Source organism: Sander lucioperca, chromosome 22, assembly GCF_008315115.2.
Source record: "Sander lucioperca isolate FBNREF2018 chromosome 22, SLUC_FBN_1.2, whole genome shotgun sequence".
Classification (NCBI taxonomy): Eukaryota; Metazoa; Chordata; class Actinopteri; order Perciformes; family Percidae; genus Sander; species Sander lucioperca.
Genome location: NC_050194.1, coordinates 6,599,884 through 6,617,545, shown reverse-complemented (window position 1 = coordinate 6,617,545; position 17,662 = coordinate 6,599,884). Strand labels below are relative to the sequence as shown.

General features: G+C 41.1%; 2 protein-coding genes across 2 annotated transcripts; one reads left to right on the top strand and one right to left on the bottom strand.

The window, feature by feature from the left end:
- Nucleotides 1–2,359: 2,359 nt before the first annotated feature.
- On the bottom strand, nucleotides 2,360–4,402 carry phf5a (PHD finger protein 5A). Its single transcript, XM_031297967.2, has 4 exons — nucleotides 4,224–4,402; nucleotides 3,859–3,882; nucleotides 2,717–2,883; nucleotides 2,360–2,552 (listed from the first exon to the last, which is right to left on the bottom strand). Exons 1-4 carry the CDS (start codon nucleotides 4,273–4,275, stop codon nucleotides 2,463–2,465), a joined length of 333 nt encoding a protein of 110 aa, XP_031153827.1. The 5' UTR covers nucleotides 4,276–4,402; the 3' UTR covers nucleotides 2,360–2,462.
- Nucleotides 4,403–4,780: 378 nt separating this feature from the next.
- aco2 (aconitase 2, mitochondrial) lies at nucleotides 4,781–17,401 on the top strand. Its single transcript, XM_031297946.2, has 17 exons — nucleotides 4,781–4,868; nucleotides 6,493–6,635; nucleotides 7,095–7,353; nucleotides 7,452–7,544; nucleotides 8,825–8,983; nucleotides 9,153–9,303; nucleotides 10,072–10,176; nucleotides 10,449–10,540; nucleotides 11,196–11,301; nucleotides 11,448–11,605; nucleotides 11,698–11,771; nucleotides 12,478–12,589; nucleotides 12,680–12,958; nucleotides 13,051–13,242; nucleotides 13,751–13,883; nucleotides 15,289–15,410; nucleotides 15,528–17,401. Exons 1-17 carry the CDS (start codon nucleotides 4,833–4,835, stop codon nucleotides 15,657–15,659), a joined length of 2,346 nt encoding a protein of 781 aa, XP_031153806.1. The 5' UTR covers nucleotides 4,781–4,832; the 3' UTR covers nucleotides 15,660–17,401.
- Nucleotides 17,402–17,662: the final 261 nt, after the last annotated feature.

Genomic DNA, 17,662 nt, shown 5'->3' with positions numbered 1-17,662 from the left:
GAGATAGACTTATATCAAGGTACCTGTGGCAGGGCAAAAAACAAAGAGGAGCTATAACACTCTCCAACTGCCAAGAAAAAAGGGTGGTTTAGCACTGCCATGCCTGAGGGACTATCACAGGGCTGCCCAACAAGAGCATGAATTTAACAATTGAAATATATTGAGCCTGCTCTGACAGATAATACCCCAATTCAAAATATGAGAATAAGGACAACCCATTGGATAGGTCTACGGAAAATATGGAATGATGTGATAAAAAGGTTAAATCTAAAAATTGTAGAAAGGTTACTGACATGGTGTGCATATGACACTGATTTTACCCAGTATACTCTGGTAGAGGCCACAAGTGCTCTCTCTGCGTAAAGTGCTGGTATGACTAATGGGAAACTTCAAGATTTTCAAATCAAGATAACTGGATAAGAAGATAAAGGATTTGTATAGATAGTTTACATTTGTACATATTGTACATTTTTCTTTATCAAGTAATCATAGGTAGATGTAGAAGAAACACAAAAGAAGGGCAAAATAAATGCATTTTACTCAGCTTATGGATCACAAAGCCTAACAGAATTTATTTCTACAATGGATTTTTGAACCAGAAAGTAATCTCTACAGCATATGTGAAAGAAGAAATGGGAACAATGATGCATTTTAACATTGATAGAGAAAGCAAGAGAGTATTTATGCACAATCCAGTGGCAAACAACCGCCTTTCTGTAGTTGAGAGATTATTGCTGGAAGAATGTGATACGCTTTTTTATTCCACAGAAGAAAAGAAAAACAGAGGACGTAACTTGCTGGAGACAATGTGATTTTGTGAATGCCAAATATTATCATAGTTTTTGGGACTGTAATTCATTCATTTTGGCAGGACATGTAAAGGTTGTAGAGAGTATACTCATGATATTAAAGTTCTCATATTATGCTCATTTTCAGGTTCATACATTATTACATTACATGGTTTAATTTTCAGAAAACACCATATTTTTGTTGTAATGCACATTGCTGCAGCTCCTCTTTTCACCCTGTGTGTTGAGCTCTCTGTTTTAGCTACAGAGTGAGGCATCACACTTCTGTTCCATCTTTGTTGGGAGTCGCACATGCGCAGTAGCTACGTAAGGACTACTAGCCAGTAGAGCTGAAGATCTTTTCTTGCGCAATAAATGAGCGGTCAGGTGATGCATTTCGATTAGCGCGAAAATGGATTCTGAGGAGGTGAAACGGAGGCTGGCATCTGGCGATTACCTTTTTGTTGCACTGGCAAAGAAAGCAAAGTCTGAGGTGTGGAAAACTTTAAGCCTATTTAGAGTGCTGAGATGTTATGATGTTACAGAGGACTTACTTTTATTTCTTTGTTCCAACTTCCAAGTGGCCTACGTTAGTCATGAATAAATTATGTTAAAAAATGTATAAATGACTCATTCTTGACAAAAGGCAAAAGAGCTGTGTGCGTGTGCACATTTGAATAATGTCGGGCTGTAAACAGGTTCGGGCTTTTAAAAAGCTGTTAATCAAAATGTACTTGTCGGCCTCGGGCCTTGTTGGGCTTAACTTTTAAGGCCCGATTACAGCTCTACTAACCAGTCAGAAGCAGAGTATGAGGTCGTGCTATGCTAGCAGCTAGGAGAGCATAACATGCGTTACAAAGTGATGCACGGTCGTCACGGAAGTAAAGGCTGGACTACAATAGAGCTGTTTGGAGCAGTTTGTGAACAGTGTTTTCTGTTGGAGATGGTAAGTCTTTGGGCTTTTTCACTTTGTAAACCTATAACGTGCACAAAAAGATATATAATACAATAAAGGAAAGGGAAAAAGCCAAAAAGCATAATATGAGCACTTTAAGATTCCTATACCTGCAGACTGACTTTAACAAACACTACCTGGAGGAAAAGTGGGGAAGTTAGGATTCTTGTGTAATACTCTCTTACGATCTTAGGATAGGGACATCGACTTAGGAATTATTCATCCCTGTTTTTTTTCCTAAATCAGGTGCCATGGTCATCAAACAGGTAAGCAGCCTGGCTAGGTGTGTTTCACGAAGGCCAAGCCAGGCGGAGGAGGAGCGACTAGGTCGAGCCAGGCTGAAGTAATTAGAGTGAGCAGAAGGCAGAGCAACACTGCCATCTTATGGAAGAGGTTTAGGGAGTAGATGTGGAAAAAAGTATGATGCTGCTCAGTGGAACAAGCTCATTTAGCATTCCAGCTGTTGGTACAGTCAGTTTATCTGATCATATTTGTTTAAGCAACCTAAAAACACATTAAGTCTCCACTCTTGTTCACAATGGAGAGCCTATTTACATTATCAAGCACTGTGCGAGCATATAGGCAACGTGCCCAGACAGGGACATCAAGACAGAAATATAAAACAGAGTTTTATTGACAAGTCAAAAAATGTTTCTTGAGGTTTGAAAGAAAATCTGCAAAAACTGAAAAACTAAAACAAGAACTGGGCCGTGGTGTCTTCACCTCTTCTTGAAGCCATACTTCTTCCTTTCATAAAACAGATCCGTTTTAGAGCTGCCCAAATTCACAATCTTAGGACAGCCATCCCGCTGTAAAGGAAACAGAAAAAGCCTGTTTAAAAAAACATCAATAGTAAGTAATGCAAGTTAACAAAAATCTCACAAACATGGCTTAATGCTTAAATCCTTATACAGGCTCTTTTCTGTGACGGATGAAAAAAAAAAAGAAGTGTAGTGTGCTTAAGGACACTCACATCTTTCTCCTGGATGGTGCACTCTTTACAGTAGTAGGCATCAGATACTCCGGGGCCTCCGCAGATCACGCAGCGTCCCTGATAGGAGCCGTAGTTACACTCATCACAGATGCGCACCAGCGTGCACGGCCTCACATAGGAATCACAGATGACACATTTTCCATCACCTAAGAGGAGCAGGGACAAGAGAGAGAGAGAAAATTGATTGAGAAAATAAGGGGAGGCATTAAATTATGTGGGAAATATGAGCAAATAAAAGATATTATTTGTAACAGACTAACACAGCCTCCACCATAGTTGAACAACGACTGCAACTAAATCAAAGTTGAGAGAATGCATCATTGAAATATTTCACAGCTGCAAATCTTTGTAATGTAAAATCTGTCTGATGAGGCAATTTACAACCCATCTTTGCTTGAAATATTTCTACATTGATACATGAATTCAGTTTCAGTCCATCAAATAATCAATCCCTGCAGCAGGACTCAAGTGCTTACTGAGTAATCACATGCTTGTATGAATGTCAAAAGGTTTAACAACAACAACGTGGAAAGTATATTAGTACATAAGGTTAGAAAAAAAATAAAAATAATTATTATTTATTAATTAATTAATAAATAAATAAATAAATAAATAAAATTAATTTATATATATATATATATATATATATATATATATATATATATATATATATATAAATAAATATAAAGATATGAACCAATACTTCTTTTTAGCTAGGAAACCATGATTGGATTTTGAAGGTGATTATCACAACTGCACTAAGTGCAACTTGCACAATAGTTTATCTACATCTCTTTATCAATACTAGTTAAGTAATTGTACATTTTTATTCCCAACTTCTATATATTCTAAATATTTGTTCTTGTATTCTATCCTTTTATTATTCCATGTATTTCATGTATATTCTGTATGTGTGCTGCGTGTCTGATATTTTGCTGCTCTTACACTGTAATTTCCCATTTTTGGGATCAATAAAAATCTATGCTTATGCAGACCTAACGTTACTGAAACAGATGTAAAGGTTAGGAAAAACAAACTCATAAAGATCAGGTATGAATCACTTTAAGCTTAGAGGGGGAAACACATACTTTGTGATACTAATAATAGGAGGAAATACTTACATTTCTCACAAAGCCTTCCGATAGCTGAGGAATAAAAACAAAGCAGTCAGAGTCAGTCAGTGTTGCCAGGCTGGCTAACAGTTCATTAGAGCGAATAGCACATTACTTCCTCATATGTTACAGTACAACCCATTATTAAATACCATGAAATAATGTTCCGTCAAACTGTTAACATTAGTCAGCGACAGACCTGTAGACGTTTCTAAGCTCATGGCTAACATTCTTTCAATGAAATCCATGCTGCTACCGTTAGCATGGCAGCTAGCGTTATCTCGAGCAAAACAACAATAAAAGACCCCCAGCAGCAACAAAAAGAACAGTGCTAAATAAAGTGTGAAATAAAAAAAAAATAGGCTTAAACATACCGACACCGGCTTGTTTTCTGCAAAAGATCAAATCTGGATGATGTTTAGCCATAGTTGGCTAACGTAAGGCGAGCGCTGCTGATTTGGTTCAACTTTCACCTTTGACCGGTAAACTTAGTAAGAGGAGGCCCAGTACCAAGTACCGCCACCTAGCGGCGCCTATCAGAAGACGATTATCGACTGTGTCTTGCTCATGGATGTATTAAGAGAACTTAATATTATATTTTACTTTCTTTTTTTTATATTTTAACAAAAAATACAATATATTAATTGTTTTTCATTATACAGTACTGGCTGTGCAAGAATTATATCTTTCTAAATAAAAAGTAGAAATACATTTTAAACTGACACGCCTCTTCTTTTCAAGATCCTTTCAGTTTTATAAAAGTCAATCATATATTGAAATGCTATCTTGCATGGTTGGAATGTCAGAATATATGTAAAAACGACATATACTAGAGTGATAAACAGAAGTTTAAATTACATTTTTTAACAATCTGAATAAAAATCAAACTACTGTACATATTTTGTCCTTCAAGGACCTGCGAGACCGCGGTTTATAAACTCGTGACGTCACCACTGACCGACACATCTTTGTCAGTGAACAAAATGGCAACCTACTGTCTCACTGTCGCCCGGCTCCAGGTAAGAGATGAAAATTGGCTAATTCTGCCCTATTTATAAATCAGTGAAGGATGTCATCTTGCTATCTTACATTAAACAAATCCTTTGAAGTGTTAACCTGACCTAATTAAAGCTTTAAGAGCGGTTGCTGTGAATAAATAAGCTGTGAAACGGTCACCGGCTCGTTGGCCAGGTCATCGTGTCCTGACTGCACTGAACGCATCCAGTGGGCTCCGACTAGCTTTGCACTGGCTTAATAAAACATGCCTAATGTCTCCGTTTACAAGAAGTCATTACCTATATAATCATTCCTTAAACGAACAGAGCTAGGTTAGCTTTAGAAATGGAGCTTGGTGTTTAAAAGCAAGGTTAACCACAAGGTTAGAGCTCCCAGCAGACACAGAGGTGACCAGCGTGGGAAACACAGAACATTGTTAAATTATAGCAAGTAATACAGCAAACACTCTTTTGCTGCCCGTCTCTTTTTTTGGTGCAATTGCTCCAAGAGAAAGTCTGTTGTAAAGTTGACAGGGTGTAACGTTATGTCATATGTCCTTTAACAGCAGTGTGCTATTAAGATGTATACAGCTGTCCTAATAATAACGGACCACCTGGTGTCTAAACTCTAATATCTGAACCCAAAGTGAGCTCTAATTGAGCTCTATTCAAGCTTTGATGGCTACATGATGTAGAAAAAAAACTAAAATCGGAACATCTTCTTCTGATGTAGATATAATGAACTAGGATATGTCTTTGTATGTTTGTAAAATCACAAACACACACATTGGACTGAGTAACTGTCATTTCCAGCTGGCATTGGAGGATCTTGAGCCAGTAAAAGCTCTGTAGTATTACTTTAGTAAAAAAAAAAAAAAAATCTGTGCATCCCAGCTCCTAAAAATACCATATAAGGTTTACACCAATAGAAAGTAATAGACTTCCCAGCCTAGGTTTGATTGTGATTGATGTACCTGCACCATACTTGGATTTCCAATTGATATTTATATATTAACTCTTGAATTGACTCCTTAATCGATTGACAGCACTCCATTGAATGAGAGAACTCTTTCCTACCAGCTGCTTGACACCAGAAGTCAGCTGGTTAATGGCTGTAGGTTCAGCTGCTCACTGTCAGTTCTTTCCCTGAATGATGGCTAATCTTTAACACACATTGGTCATTGGAGACCTTAAGTTGTCTGACAGTTTGTTGTTCTCTCGGGTTTCATATTTGATACATCATTTTTTTTAATCTATTTTGAGGGAGTCTACTATCTTCTATTGATACCATGCTTTACAAAGACCCATTAGTAATTGGAGTGAGTTTATGGGTTAATAAGTGCCCAGCTCAAGGGGGGGGGGGGGGGCATAATTGAAGTCATGTTTCCATATCAACGCGATTTTAGATACATTTTCTCATTTTGCTCTTTCTGCTTTATTTCAAAAAGATTTTCCAAAAAATCCAAAATTGATACAAACATTTTCAAAGCCGTTTTTGAGTGAGGGCTAATCTTACTTTTCAAATACGTACATTCTGTATGTGGGACAGCAGTGTGGAATTTACAACAGTGTGTCTGGTTTTGTCCACAGCTCTGTAATTATTCTCACCATACTTGTATGTTTTTGTTGTTGTTGTTGTTGTCTCTAGCTGGCTCTGGGCCATGGGGCACGGCGCCTGCATGTATCAGCAGCTTACAGAGCCAAGGCCAAGGTGTCTATGAGCCGCTTCGAGCCCACTTCCTTCGTCAATTATGAGAGACTCCAATCCAACATTGACATTGTGCGAAAAAGGTCAGCACTCTCCTAATCTACTCTATATATGCTCTGTTTGATGTCTAGTGTTTGTTTTCCCTTTACCACAGTTTGTCATCATAGTAGCAGCCTTTACCAACTTTCGTCAGTCAGCGTGACTCACAGTGCATTATCTTTTTTGGGTGCATCAGATTATTTTTTGGGCTTTTCCACCTTTAATTGATAGGACAGCTAGGTGAGAAAGGGGAGAGAGAGGGGGAAGGCATGCAGGAAATCGTCTCAGGTCGGACTCGAACCCTGGAACTCTGCATGGAGGCATAAGCCTCGAAGTATATGTGCGCCTGCTCTACCCACTGACCCAACCCGGCCACACATTTTATTTGTTTCTATAATGTACCTGTGTTCTCAATGTCTGACATGTTCCATGTTGAAACTTTGTCTGATGCCGCAGCACCCTACTACTAATAAAATGCTGTTTTTTTTTATTTTTCTGTCCAGACTCAACCGGCCACTCACCCTGTCAGAGAAGATCGTATACGGCCACCTCGATGACCCCCACAACCAGGAGATCGACCGCGGTCGCACGTACCTGCGGCTGCGTCCCGACCGCGTGGCCATGCAGGACGCCACGGCCCAGATGGCGATGCTCCAGTTCATCAGCAGCGGCCTGCCGAAGGTAGCCGTGCCCTCCACCATCCACTGTGACCACCTGATCGAGGCCCAGACCGGAGGAGTGCAGGATCTGGCAAGAGCAAAGGTGACGGCTCTTAGTTGTTTACAGTAATCAAAACGAATGTCTCAAAAGTAATATCTTTGTTAACATGCATTGAATTGTCATCGTGGTTCTCATCCTAGGAAGTCAACCAGGAGGTCTACAAATTCCTGTCCAGCGCTGGGGCAAAGTATGGAGTTGGCTTCTGGAAACCAGGCTCTGGAATCATCCATCAGGTATTCATGCCTAAAGTTTGGATGCGGTGCCCTGAAACGACAAAGCCACTGTAATTTTAGCACACTAACGTTCAGTGGGGTTGGGTACCAAACTCTGTACTTTTTTGGGTACCGACCGAATTACGTCGGTACTACCGAGTAGAGCTATAATCGGGCCTTAAAAGTTAGGCCCGACAAGGCCCGAGCCCGACAAGTACATTTTGATTGACAGCTTTTTAAAAGCCCGAACCCGTTTACAGCCCAACATTATTCAAATGTGCGCACGCACACAGCTCTTTTGCTTTTTGTCAAGAGTGAGTCATTTATACATATTTTAACATGATTTATTCATGACTAACGTAGGCTGTAGGACACTTGGAAGTTGGAACAAAGAAATAAAATAAGTCCTCCAGAGGCCAGCCTCCGTTTCACCTCCTCAGCATAAATTGTCGCGCTAATTGAAACGCATCACCTGATGCCCGGCCCGAGCCCGTGTAAAATTATAGAAATTAAGACCACAAAGATCTTCAGCTCTACGAGGACTGATTCACGTTAAATCAAACAGTGCCAAATTTCGGTACCTGAGAGCACATAAGGGCGAGCTTATCTGTCCTCTGTATGTTTGACAGAGAGCGAGGCTCCGACACACATACACACATGCAGGGGTGGGGATGGAGCGAAATTGTGTCTCCTCTTCAGTTTAAGTCAAATTGAGTCACGGTAAAGCGATTGCAAGTGTGGTTACGCTTTTCAAAACTTCATGCAGACAGCGTTCTCTGCAATATAATATAATGGTGAGCCAAAAGCGGTCGTGGTGCCGTTACACTTCCTCTGAGACAGGCAGACACAGTGTTCTCTATGCCCTGGTGATAGACTGACAGGCTGGAGGTTGTAAGGCAAGGCAACTTTATTTCTATAGCACATTTCATCAACAAGGAAATTCAAAGTGCTTTACATAAAACATTAAAGAGCAGTTAAAAACAGGCTAAAACAGAATAGAAAAAAAAGTGCAGTGTAAGAAATGAGTAATTATTTGATTTAATAGGTTGTAGGGACGGGTTTGGGAGGGGAGGTGTTGTATTTTGTGTGGTGTGTAAAATGTTCTAAATAAATAAAAAAATGTTCTAAATTAATAGGACAAATAGGTTTGGAATAATTTCTACAATTTGAAATACATTTTTTGTTATTACAGAAGGAAAGTACCGAAAAAAGGTACCGTTGGGTACCGGAACCGAATTTCAGGCACCGGTAAAAATGTGAACGTTACCCAACCCTAACGGTCAGATTTCCTTTCCAAACAGATCATCCTAGAGAATTACGCCTACCCAGGAGTGATGCTAATCGGCACAGATTCCCACACACCAAACGGCGGAGGGCTTGGTTCCATCTGCATCGGCGTTGGAGGAGCAGACGCTGTAGATGTCATGGCAGGAATCGCCTGGGAGCTCAAGTGCCCCAAGGTTAGCAGGATCCGATACATTCTCCTGTCTGTGTCTTCTCGGACCGTCTTGTTTTCCCTGTCGCCCTTATCTGAAATGTTCCGTGTTTTCCTTCTTCAGTAACAGTAGTTGTTCTTCTATCCACCTCTGAACTTCCTCACCGCTATTAACTCCCCGATCTTTGTCAAAGGTGATTGGCGTGAAGTTGACCGGTACCCTCTCAGGCTGGACGTCTCCTAAGGATGTCATCTTGAAGGTGGCCGGCATCCTGACAGTGAAGGGAGGCACCGGAGCCATCGTAGAGTACCACGGACCAGGAGTTGACTCCATTTCCTGCACTGGTGAGTTAAAACTTGACTTCATTACACTTTTAAAAAAAAATTTTTTTTAATTTTGCTTCTCAGCTGTTGGCACATACGAATTATTCATCGGTTTAGTTGTGTGATGTGTGGGTTTCATCCTGCCCAGGAATTGGGGTTGCACGATATTGACAAAATGTGATATTGCGATATCGATTATGAATATTGCGATTTCAATATTAATTTTGATATTTTTTAAACATATGTAAAATTACAAACGTTATGGGAAAACACATCAAAATAGATTCATAACAAATACAAGGTTTATTTCAACTGACGGTCATATTGGACTGGTACAACATGAATAAATAAATAAGGACCATGTCTACAGAATAGGACATGTTTTACTGGTTGGACAGTATAAAATAAATAAAGAGAACAGGACACAACTTTTCTTTCGCTTCTCTGATTTGTTCCGTTGTAGTTGTCTCTATCTATTTCTTCACCTACACTGTCACTCTGTTGAAATATGCACACACATGGTACGCTCCATAGGGTTTGTCACGTAGTGGACCCATGCACTGACGTGTACTAACATGTGCAAGTGGCACGGTAACTGGCCAATGAAATGATGATCATTATAGCGTCTCAAGTGGGCTCTAAATCAAACACAACTAAGCCACACAGCCAACGCACGGGACGCAGCGCTCCACAATATAAACAAAATATTGCAACCCCTTTTGATATAATATTGCACAACGTGATATTGCGATAACGATATTGAGTCGATATATCATGCACCCCTACCAGGAATGGCCACCATCTGCAACATGGGAGCAGAGATTGGAGCCACGACCTCAGTGTTCCCCTACAACCACCGCATGAGGACCTACCTGGAGAAGACTGGACGTGGACGTATGTTTAGGGCTTTGGCCATATCATTATAATTTTATCTAATGTTTTTTTCATACTGACAGAGACGAGGGAAGACCGGCCTGTTCTAAATGAAAGCTTGGTGTCTTGTTAGCAGGGTTCAAAAATAACTTTTTCGTCCGCCAGCCAAATGGCTAGTGAATGTTGAAGATTTCACCAGCCACTCAATAGATTACCATTGTTTTCTTGGCTGGTGAGTGAAGCAAATCTACCTGCTTGTTAGTCTCGACACTTACGCTCACGTTTCTTCCCAGAGATCGCTGCCCTGGCTGATGAATACTCCGACTCGTTGGTACCAGATGAAGGCTGCGAGTATGACGAGCTCATCGAGCTCAATCTGGACCAGGTCTGCCCTTTATCTGTTTTTATTTTTAAATAATCTTTCTGCCTTCAGTGGATACTTCAAAGTGTAGAGCAACATGAAATAGTTTTTATTTCCATTAGTTTTTTCTTTTTCTTTTTTTACAGCTTATTAGAAAACACACTTTTTATACTGTACTTTAATTATACTTTTTATATATATATATATATATATATATATATATGATATATATATATATATATATATATATATATGATATATATATATATATATATATATATATATATATATATATATATATATATATATATATATATATATATATATATATATATATATATCATATATATATATATATATATCATATATATATATATCTATATCATGGACTGAGACTTTTTTTTAAATACTTCTGCTTAGTACTGTAAAATCAGGGATTTTATGGGTTGTTGGCTCCTGGTCTTCATGGGAATAGTGCAAATATGATAGATTAGTGTTTGTTACCAATGCTGGAAACATCTCCAGCCAGAATTCTGCTCTACTTCTTATACACATTGTGCCATTATAATTAAACATGAATACGCTGCAAAATGTATACATACATGAGAAGTTTACTTGGCAGCTCCAGGCACAGAGTTAGGTTTATTTGAGAATAAGTGATTTCCTCCTGTTTCTCTAGCTGAAGCCCCACATTAACGGACCCTTCACCCCTGACCTGGCTCACCCGGTGTCTGAAGTAGGTGCTATTGCTGAGAAGAACGGCTGGCCGCTGGAGGTTAAAGTTGGTAAGAACTGAACTGAGATAGAACAGGCTGCACAGCTTTAGTCATACTCCTGCTATTGCCCTCGCTACATTTCATGTGCATGAAAATGAACAGTGAGTTGCTTTCTGAGATACCATTTTTTTTTTTTTTTTTTTTTTTTTTTTTAGGGTTGATCGGCAGCTGTACCAACTCCAGCTACGAGGACATGGGCCGCGCTGCCTCTGTGGCCAAGCAGGCTTTGGATAAAGGCCTGACGTGCAAAGCTCAGTTCACAGTCACCCCCGGCTCGGAGCAGATCCGTGCTACCATCGAAAGAGATGGATATGTGAGTGTGGCAGTGTGGTTGCACTTCCCTCCGTACTGTTGATGTATCTCTGGGTGATGTCAAAGCTCAAATGTGTTTGTGTCTTCCTGTAGTCAAAGATCCTTGGTGATGTTGGAGGCGTGGTCCTGGCCAACGCATGTGGACCCTGCATTGGACAGTGGGACAGGTAGGGTCTTGTGTCATGACTTACAGTGTCCAAATAGGTCAATATAACTTGTGTTTTCTTTAAACCTACATTGTGTGATTTTTTTTAATTTTTTTTTTTAGTTGATTCTTAGCAAAAACCCTCTTAGTTCTTTCACAAATATGTACTCATTCATGTGTAATTACTTCCACCAGCTAATCATTGCCACTGCCATTCAGAATCATTCAGAATACATACGAGCGAGTCGCTTGAATGACGGCCGCCATGTTGCGCCTCCATCTTTAAAATACATTAGCCAAAGAGGGACATACCTCCGCCTTTCGCGCTTTTACACTCAGTGGCACCGTGACGAATGCCAGCTGGGAAATTATTCGCGACTGCCGGCAGATTTAAAAGTCTGTTGAAGATGGAGGATCACGCCTATTCTCGAGGACGTGTAACGGAGTCGCCAAGGAAGAGAAAAAGAGAATTAAAACGGCAACGCGACAGGCAAAGCAACAAGACCAAAGTTAATATTGGAGTGGCTAGAACAGCTGCGTGTAAACGATGGAGATACTAAAAGCTAATTTTGGGTTGGGCCAGCGTAGGAGTTAAAATGCGCTCGGAATGGGAAGGGCTAGAAAGTAATATTCAGTTGGTTGTCATACACAGTTTCACTGCTATATGGGAGAAATTCTTACACAATGTAGCTTTAAGTTAAAATATATATGTTGTGTTTTGCATTCAGGCAGGATGTGAAAAAGGGAGAGAAGAACACGATCGTCACTTCCTTCAACAGAAACTTCACTGCCAGGAATGACGCTAACCCTGCAACACACGCCTTTGTTACCTCCCCTGAGGTAAACTCGCACCAAATCCACACTACTGAATGATAAGCACAGGTTTCCATTTTTGAAGCTAAACGCCCCGCATCTCCTTTTCTTCCTCAGATTGTCACTGCACTCGCAATCGCCGGCACATTAAACTTCAACCCAGAGACGGATTACCTCACAGCCGCCAACGGCGAGAAGTTCAAGCTGGACCCCCCCAACGGAGATGAACTACCTGCCAAGGACTTTGACCCGGGCCAGGACACCTACCAGCACCCGCCCCCTGATGGCTCCAGCGTTAAGGTGGACGTCAGCCCTACAAGCAACCGGCTACAGCTGCTGGAGCCCTTTGGAAAATGGTGTGGCGGTGATCTCGAGGACATGAAGGTCCTCATCAAGGTCTGCCCCCCGTTGCGTCTTTAAATGTCCTCACTGTGGCTGTATTTAGAGTTGAAATCTTTTTAATGTTTTGCCGTTCCCCGTCTCCACAGGTGAAGGGCAAATGCACCACAGACCACATCAGCGCTGCCGGACCTTGGCTGAAGTTCCGCGGCCACCTGGATAACATCTCCAACAACATGCTGATCGGTGCAGTCAACAGCGAGAACGATGCCATCAACAAGATTAAGAACTACCTGACAGGGGAGTACGGACAGGTCCCCGATGTCGCCCGTCACTACAAGGTGAGGACTGCAGAGGGGAAAGGGTGCAGGTACTGGATTTTTGGGCCAAAGCTGCTCTTTGGCAGCACACCGCTACTTTGTATTGCTTTTTTAATTTGGCATGCACAGACTTGGAGTGGGCCCCCATCTACTACACTGTATTTCTGCTCTAAAAAGAATCACATCCGTCTCTTTACTTTTTGTTTTTGTCATTTATTCCATTATTCTTTTTTAGAAAATGTATTCACAACAAATCTGACAACACAATTACTAGTTTTCAAGCAAAAACTCCAACCTTACACTGGTGAGGGAATGTGAGGATCTGCTGCTTTTCTCTGTTTGATCGTCCTCATTGTAAGATGAATGTGTTTTGAACCAACAGTTCACACAGTTGCTGTGGGGAATACAATTAAAGCAAGACAGCCTGATCACGTTCGATACATCTGTCTTGTGTTGCGTGGTGCAGGTGAACAATGCTGTAAACACTATACCGGCTTAACACTCTTTCCATCCTTGTCTGTGTGTGTAGGCCAACAGTGTGTCCTGGGTTGTGGTGGGAGATGACAACTACGGTGAGGGCTCCAGCAGAGAGCACGCTGCGCTGGAGCCCAGACATCTGGGAGGAAAAGCCATAATTGTCAAGAGCTTCGCCAGAATTCACGGTACTGCACAATAACTGCTGAAAATGGACAGTACTGTCGTAAAATTCTATATGCCAAGTAGGGCTGAACGATTAATCGCATTTGCAATAATATCGCGATATGTTAAAACACGATTTCCTAATCACAAAGGCTGCGATTTGGTCACGTGACTCGCGAGAGCAAATCAGTCTGCACTCCGCAGAGAAAGCATCAACTTAGCATGCTAACGCTACGCCGTACCTTGAGCAGATTTCTGTCATTCAAACAACTCTGAGTTGTAGTTTAAAACTTTTACAGCCATTTTAATAAAATGAAGGGTTTTATTCGGGCTCGAGTCCATACATGCAGTTAATGGATACAGGCACGCAGAACTGAAGGCCCGGTTAGCAACGATTAGCTCTGATTAGCAGTTAGCTCCAGTTAGCTAGCTCCATTATAAAGATATAGAGTGGAGGAGACTGCCACAGGGAGGGGTAACAACCAGACTGATAAATGACGTTCAGGGAGCTTTCACAGCAGCGTGGCCGCGGTGTTTCAACGGTTCTATTAGTACAGTTAATCCCACGACAAGACCAGCAGCAGCATGCTACTACTAACCTAACGGTAGCCTCTCTGTCTCTGAGTGCAACGTTGACGCTGTCATGCACACGGCACGCAACTTCATGAGGAGAGGGAGGGACTGGAGGCAGCTCCTCTGTGTGCGCTGTAAAAAAAAAAAAATACACCGTTGTGTATATACTATATTTTACTTATTTAACTGTCTAGTAAAGTTCAAAGACGGTGTTCAAAAAGTGCAATCCACATGTTTACATATGTTTATTACAGTAAATAATAATTAAATAATCTAAATACTACTAAGTGTGGTAAAGCCACATATTTGTTTTTATATTTCTGTAATCTGCACTTTAGTTTGTGTGATTTGTTTCTGACTTCCATATGAATGTTTACACCAGGCTTGGTCAGTGCTCAATATACTACTGTGACTGAAGTAGTTAAATAAAAGATGTCATTTATATAAATTCATGCATCACCTAATTTCATCATCACATACAGGCCTGGCCTCCAGGAAAGAACAGTTTGTTTAATCTATCTAATCTTGTGTTGTTCATACTATACAATGATTTATTGCTTGTCTTTGTTGAATAATACAGAAGACAAAGAGCTTAAAAAATAATCGCATATTAAATCGCAATATTTTCGAAAAAAATCGCAATTAGATTATTATTTTAAAAATCGTTCAGCCCTAATGTGAAGAGAAGTCTTTGACGGCCCATTTTGGGCAATGTCCAGTGATTTTTAGTAGTTTTTCCTGAACTTATGTAAAGAAATGTGTGGTTTTTACCTGAAGTGACGACTGTGTGAAATCCTCACATTCATTCCTCACCATTCATTCTTTCAAATAACCAACATGTCTCCCTCCTGTCAGAAACTAACTTGAAGAAGCAGGGCGTGCTGCCACTGACCTTCAGCAACCCATCAGACTACGACAAGATCCGCCCTGATGACACGATCTCCATCAGGGGACTCAAAACCTTCGCTCCAGGAAAGGTAAGCGGGCATTACAGACGGAAAGTCGCTCGCTGACAGTTTGCTGCTGTCTCCTAACCTTCCTACAGCTGTCACAGAAAAGCGTCTGCAATCAGAACCTGTTCTCGTTCTCCCCAGCCTCTTACCGCACTCGTGAAGCACAGTGACGGCAGCGAGGAGGCCCTGGAACTAAACCACACCTTTAACGAGACGCAGATCGAATGGTTCCAGGCAGGCTCCGCCCTCAACAGGATGAAGGAGCTGCAATGATGGAGAGGAGTTAGAGGAACAAATCATGTGGAGGAGGATGTTTGGTGGGGGGGGGGGGGGAGGCAGGGTGGGGAGGATTGTGTGGAAGTTGGGAGATGGGAGAAGAACATTGGTGCTGTCAATGATTGTTCCATCATCTGCATTTGCACACAGTTTGAACTGAAGAAGCATGTCTGTATACCTCCTAAAAGTGAAATGTTGATCAGTTCATACAAAGTGCCATGCTAATGTTGTCGATGGAACAATAGCAACTGGTCTGCGGTCAGATATTTCAAAAAAACGTCATTTTGTCGGGCCATAGTGTTCTTGAAGGTACTGTAAGCTGCTATGTTTTAAAGTCCAACAGTGATAACCGGTTAGAAATCTGTCTGTTGTAAAAACAAAGCTCTGATGATCACACATTTTTTTGACCCGAGCCGTGGCATAATGCCCTGCCAGCTGACGTGCTGCCTGGCTTTTTGCAGCTGTTCAAACAGTTCTGTAGAGCGTGGAAGCCACTTGACACTGGAGCTCAGCCAGCTGATCACACACACTTGCTTGAGGATTGTGTTGCACACTGCATGCACGGCAATAATCCACTTTAGTCAACCACTGTCATTCAACCTGCCCCGGGTGTTAGTTACACTCCACTTTGACAAGGTAAACGCTGCCGTTGGCTGCAACCCCTGGGTCCATTTGTTAAGTGTAGTTGTCACTGCAATGACCACACGGATCCAAAAAGGAACTTCATTTATTTTCTCACATACTTGCGGTCCGCCTGTCTGCCCCCTAGTGGCCTCGAGGTGATACTGTAGTGTCGACAAGGCACAGCAGCGAGCTCATTTTATCTAAATGACAGTTTTGAAAGCAGCACCTAGTTGACACAAAGGCATTCTGGGAAACAGGAAATCACATAAGTGCTTGCGGCCGTCTGAGAACAAGTGGATTCAACATAAAGGTAAATTAAGGTAACTTGACTGACTGATTACTGTACATCTTTACAGTAAGAGCATTTAGGGGTCTGTTTTTGTATCCATGTTTTTATTCACAATAGTACATATTGCCAATGTTTCCTAACTTTCCATTTCCTAATATACAGACTTGTATGCTTTTAATACGGTCTAAGAATGGTGGGAAAAAACCTCTTTTTTTCCCTGACACCATTACTACCACCATCTCTAAACTGCCCTCCCGATCAATACCTTTCCTCTTTACAAGGCCAAATGCATCCCCCTTTGTTTGTTTATTTATTTATATATTTCTTTTTCCTGCTAAATGTTCAGATCCTGTAGGCTATTTCATAAACTACTTTTTATGGACATGACTCCCCCCCGTGTTTTCTGTGCCCTTTTTTTTTGTCTGATAGCATGTCACTTTTTGTGTTCCTTTTTACCTCAACAACAAAAGTGTATTAAGACAAAGAAAAAGTAACGGCCCAGTCAGTTTTGTAATGACTGATGTCAGACTGTAAATGACCACTTGGTTTAAGTAATGTCAACAATAGGGATCATCACATCAGATCAGAAGCAAGATGCGTTTTTGTCTTTTTTTCCTACTTTTACTTCCCAGTCCCTGCAAACTAAATGCGTCAAGAGGTTAATGATCAGATGGAGGCCAAACCACTTCCTTACTCTAACCGACTGTATGTGAAGTGTCTGGGTCCATGTACATTTTAAGTGTTATTTTTCTCCCAGATTATCTTTTCTGTATTACAGAAATGCCAATGGGTTGTAAAATGAAATAAAAATCACAGATCTCATTTATTTACATTGGCTCCAGTGATGTGACTACAATCTGTTTACGCTTGAGTTGGTGCTATATGTAGAGGGTGATGGTGAGAACTGATCCATTGACTTAGTTAATTTAAAGGTGCTCTAAGCGATGTTGGGTGACGTTACTTCTTGTTGACGTTTGAAGTATCGTCAAACAAAACGGAGACTAGCTCGCCCCTCCCTCCTCATCCCGTCCCCAACCCCCTCCCTTCCTTGCTTCCGCGCACTAACCCGCCAACCCCCACCCCAAAA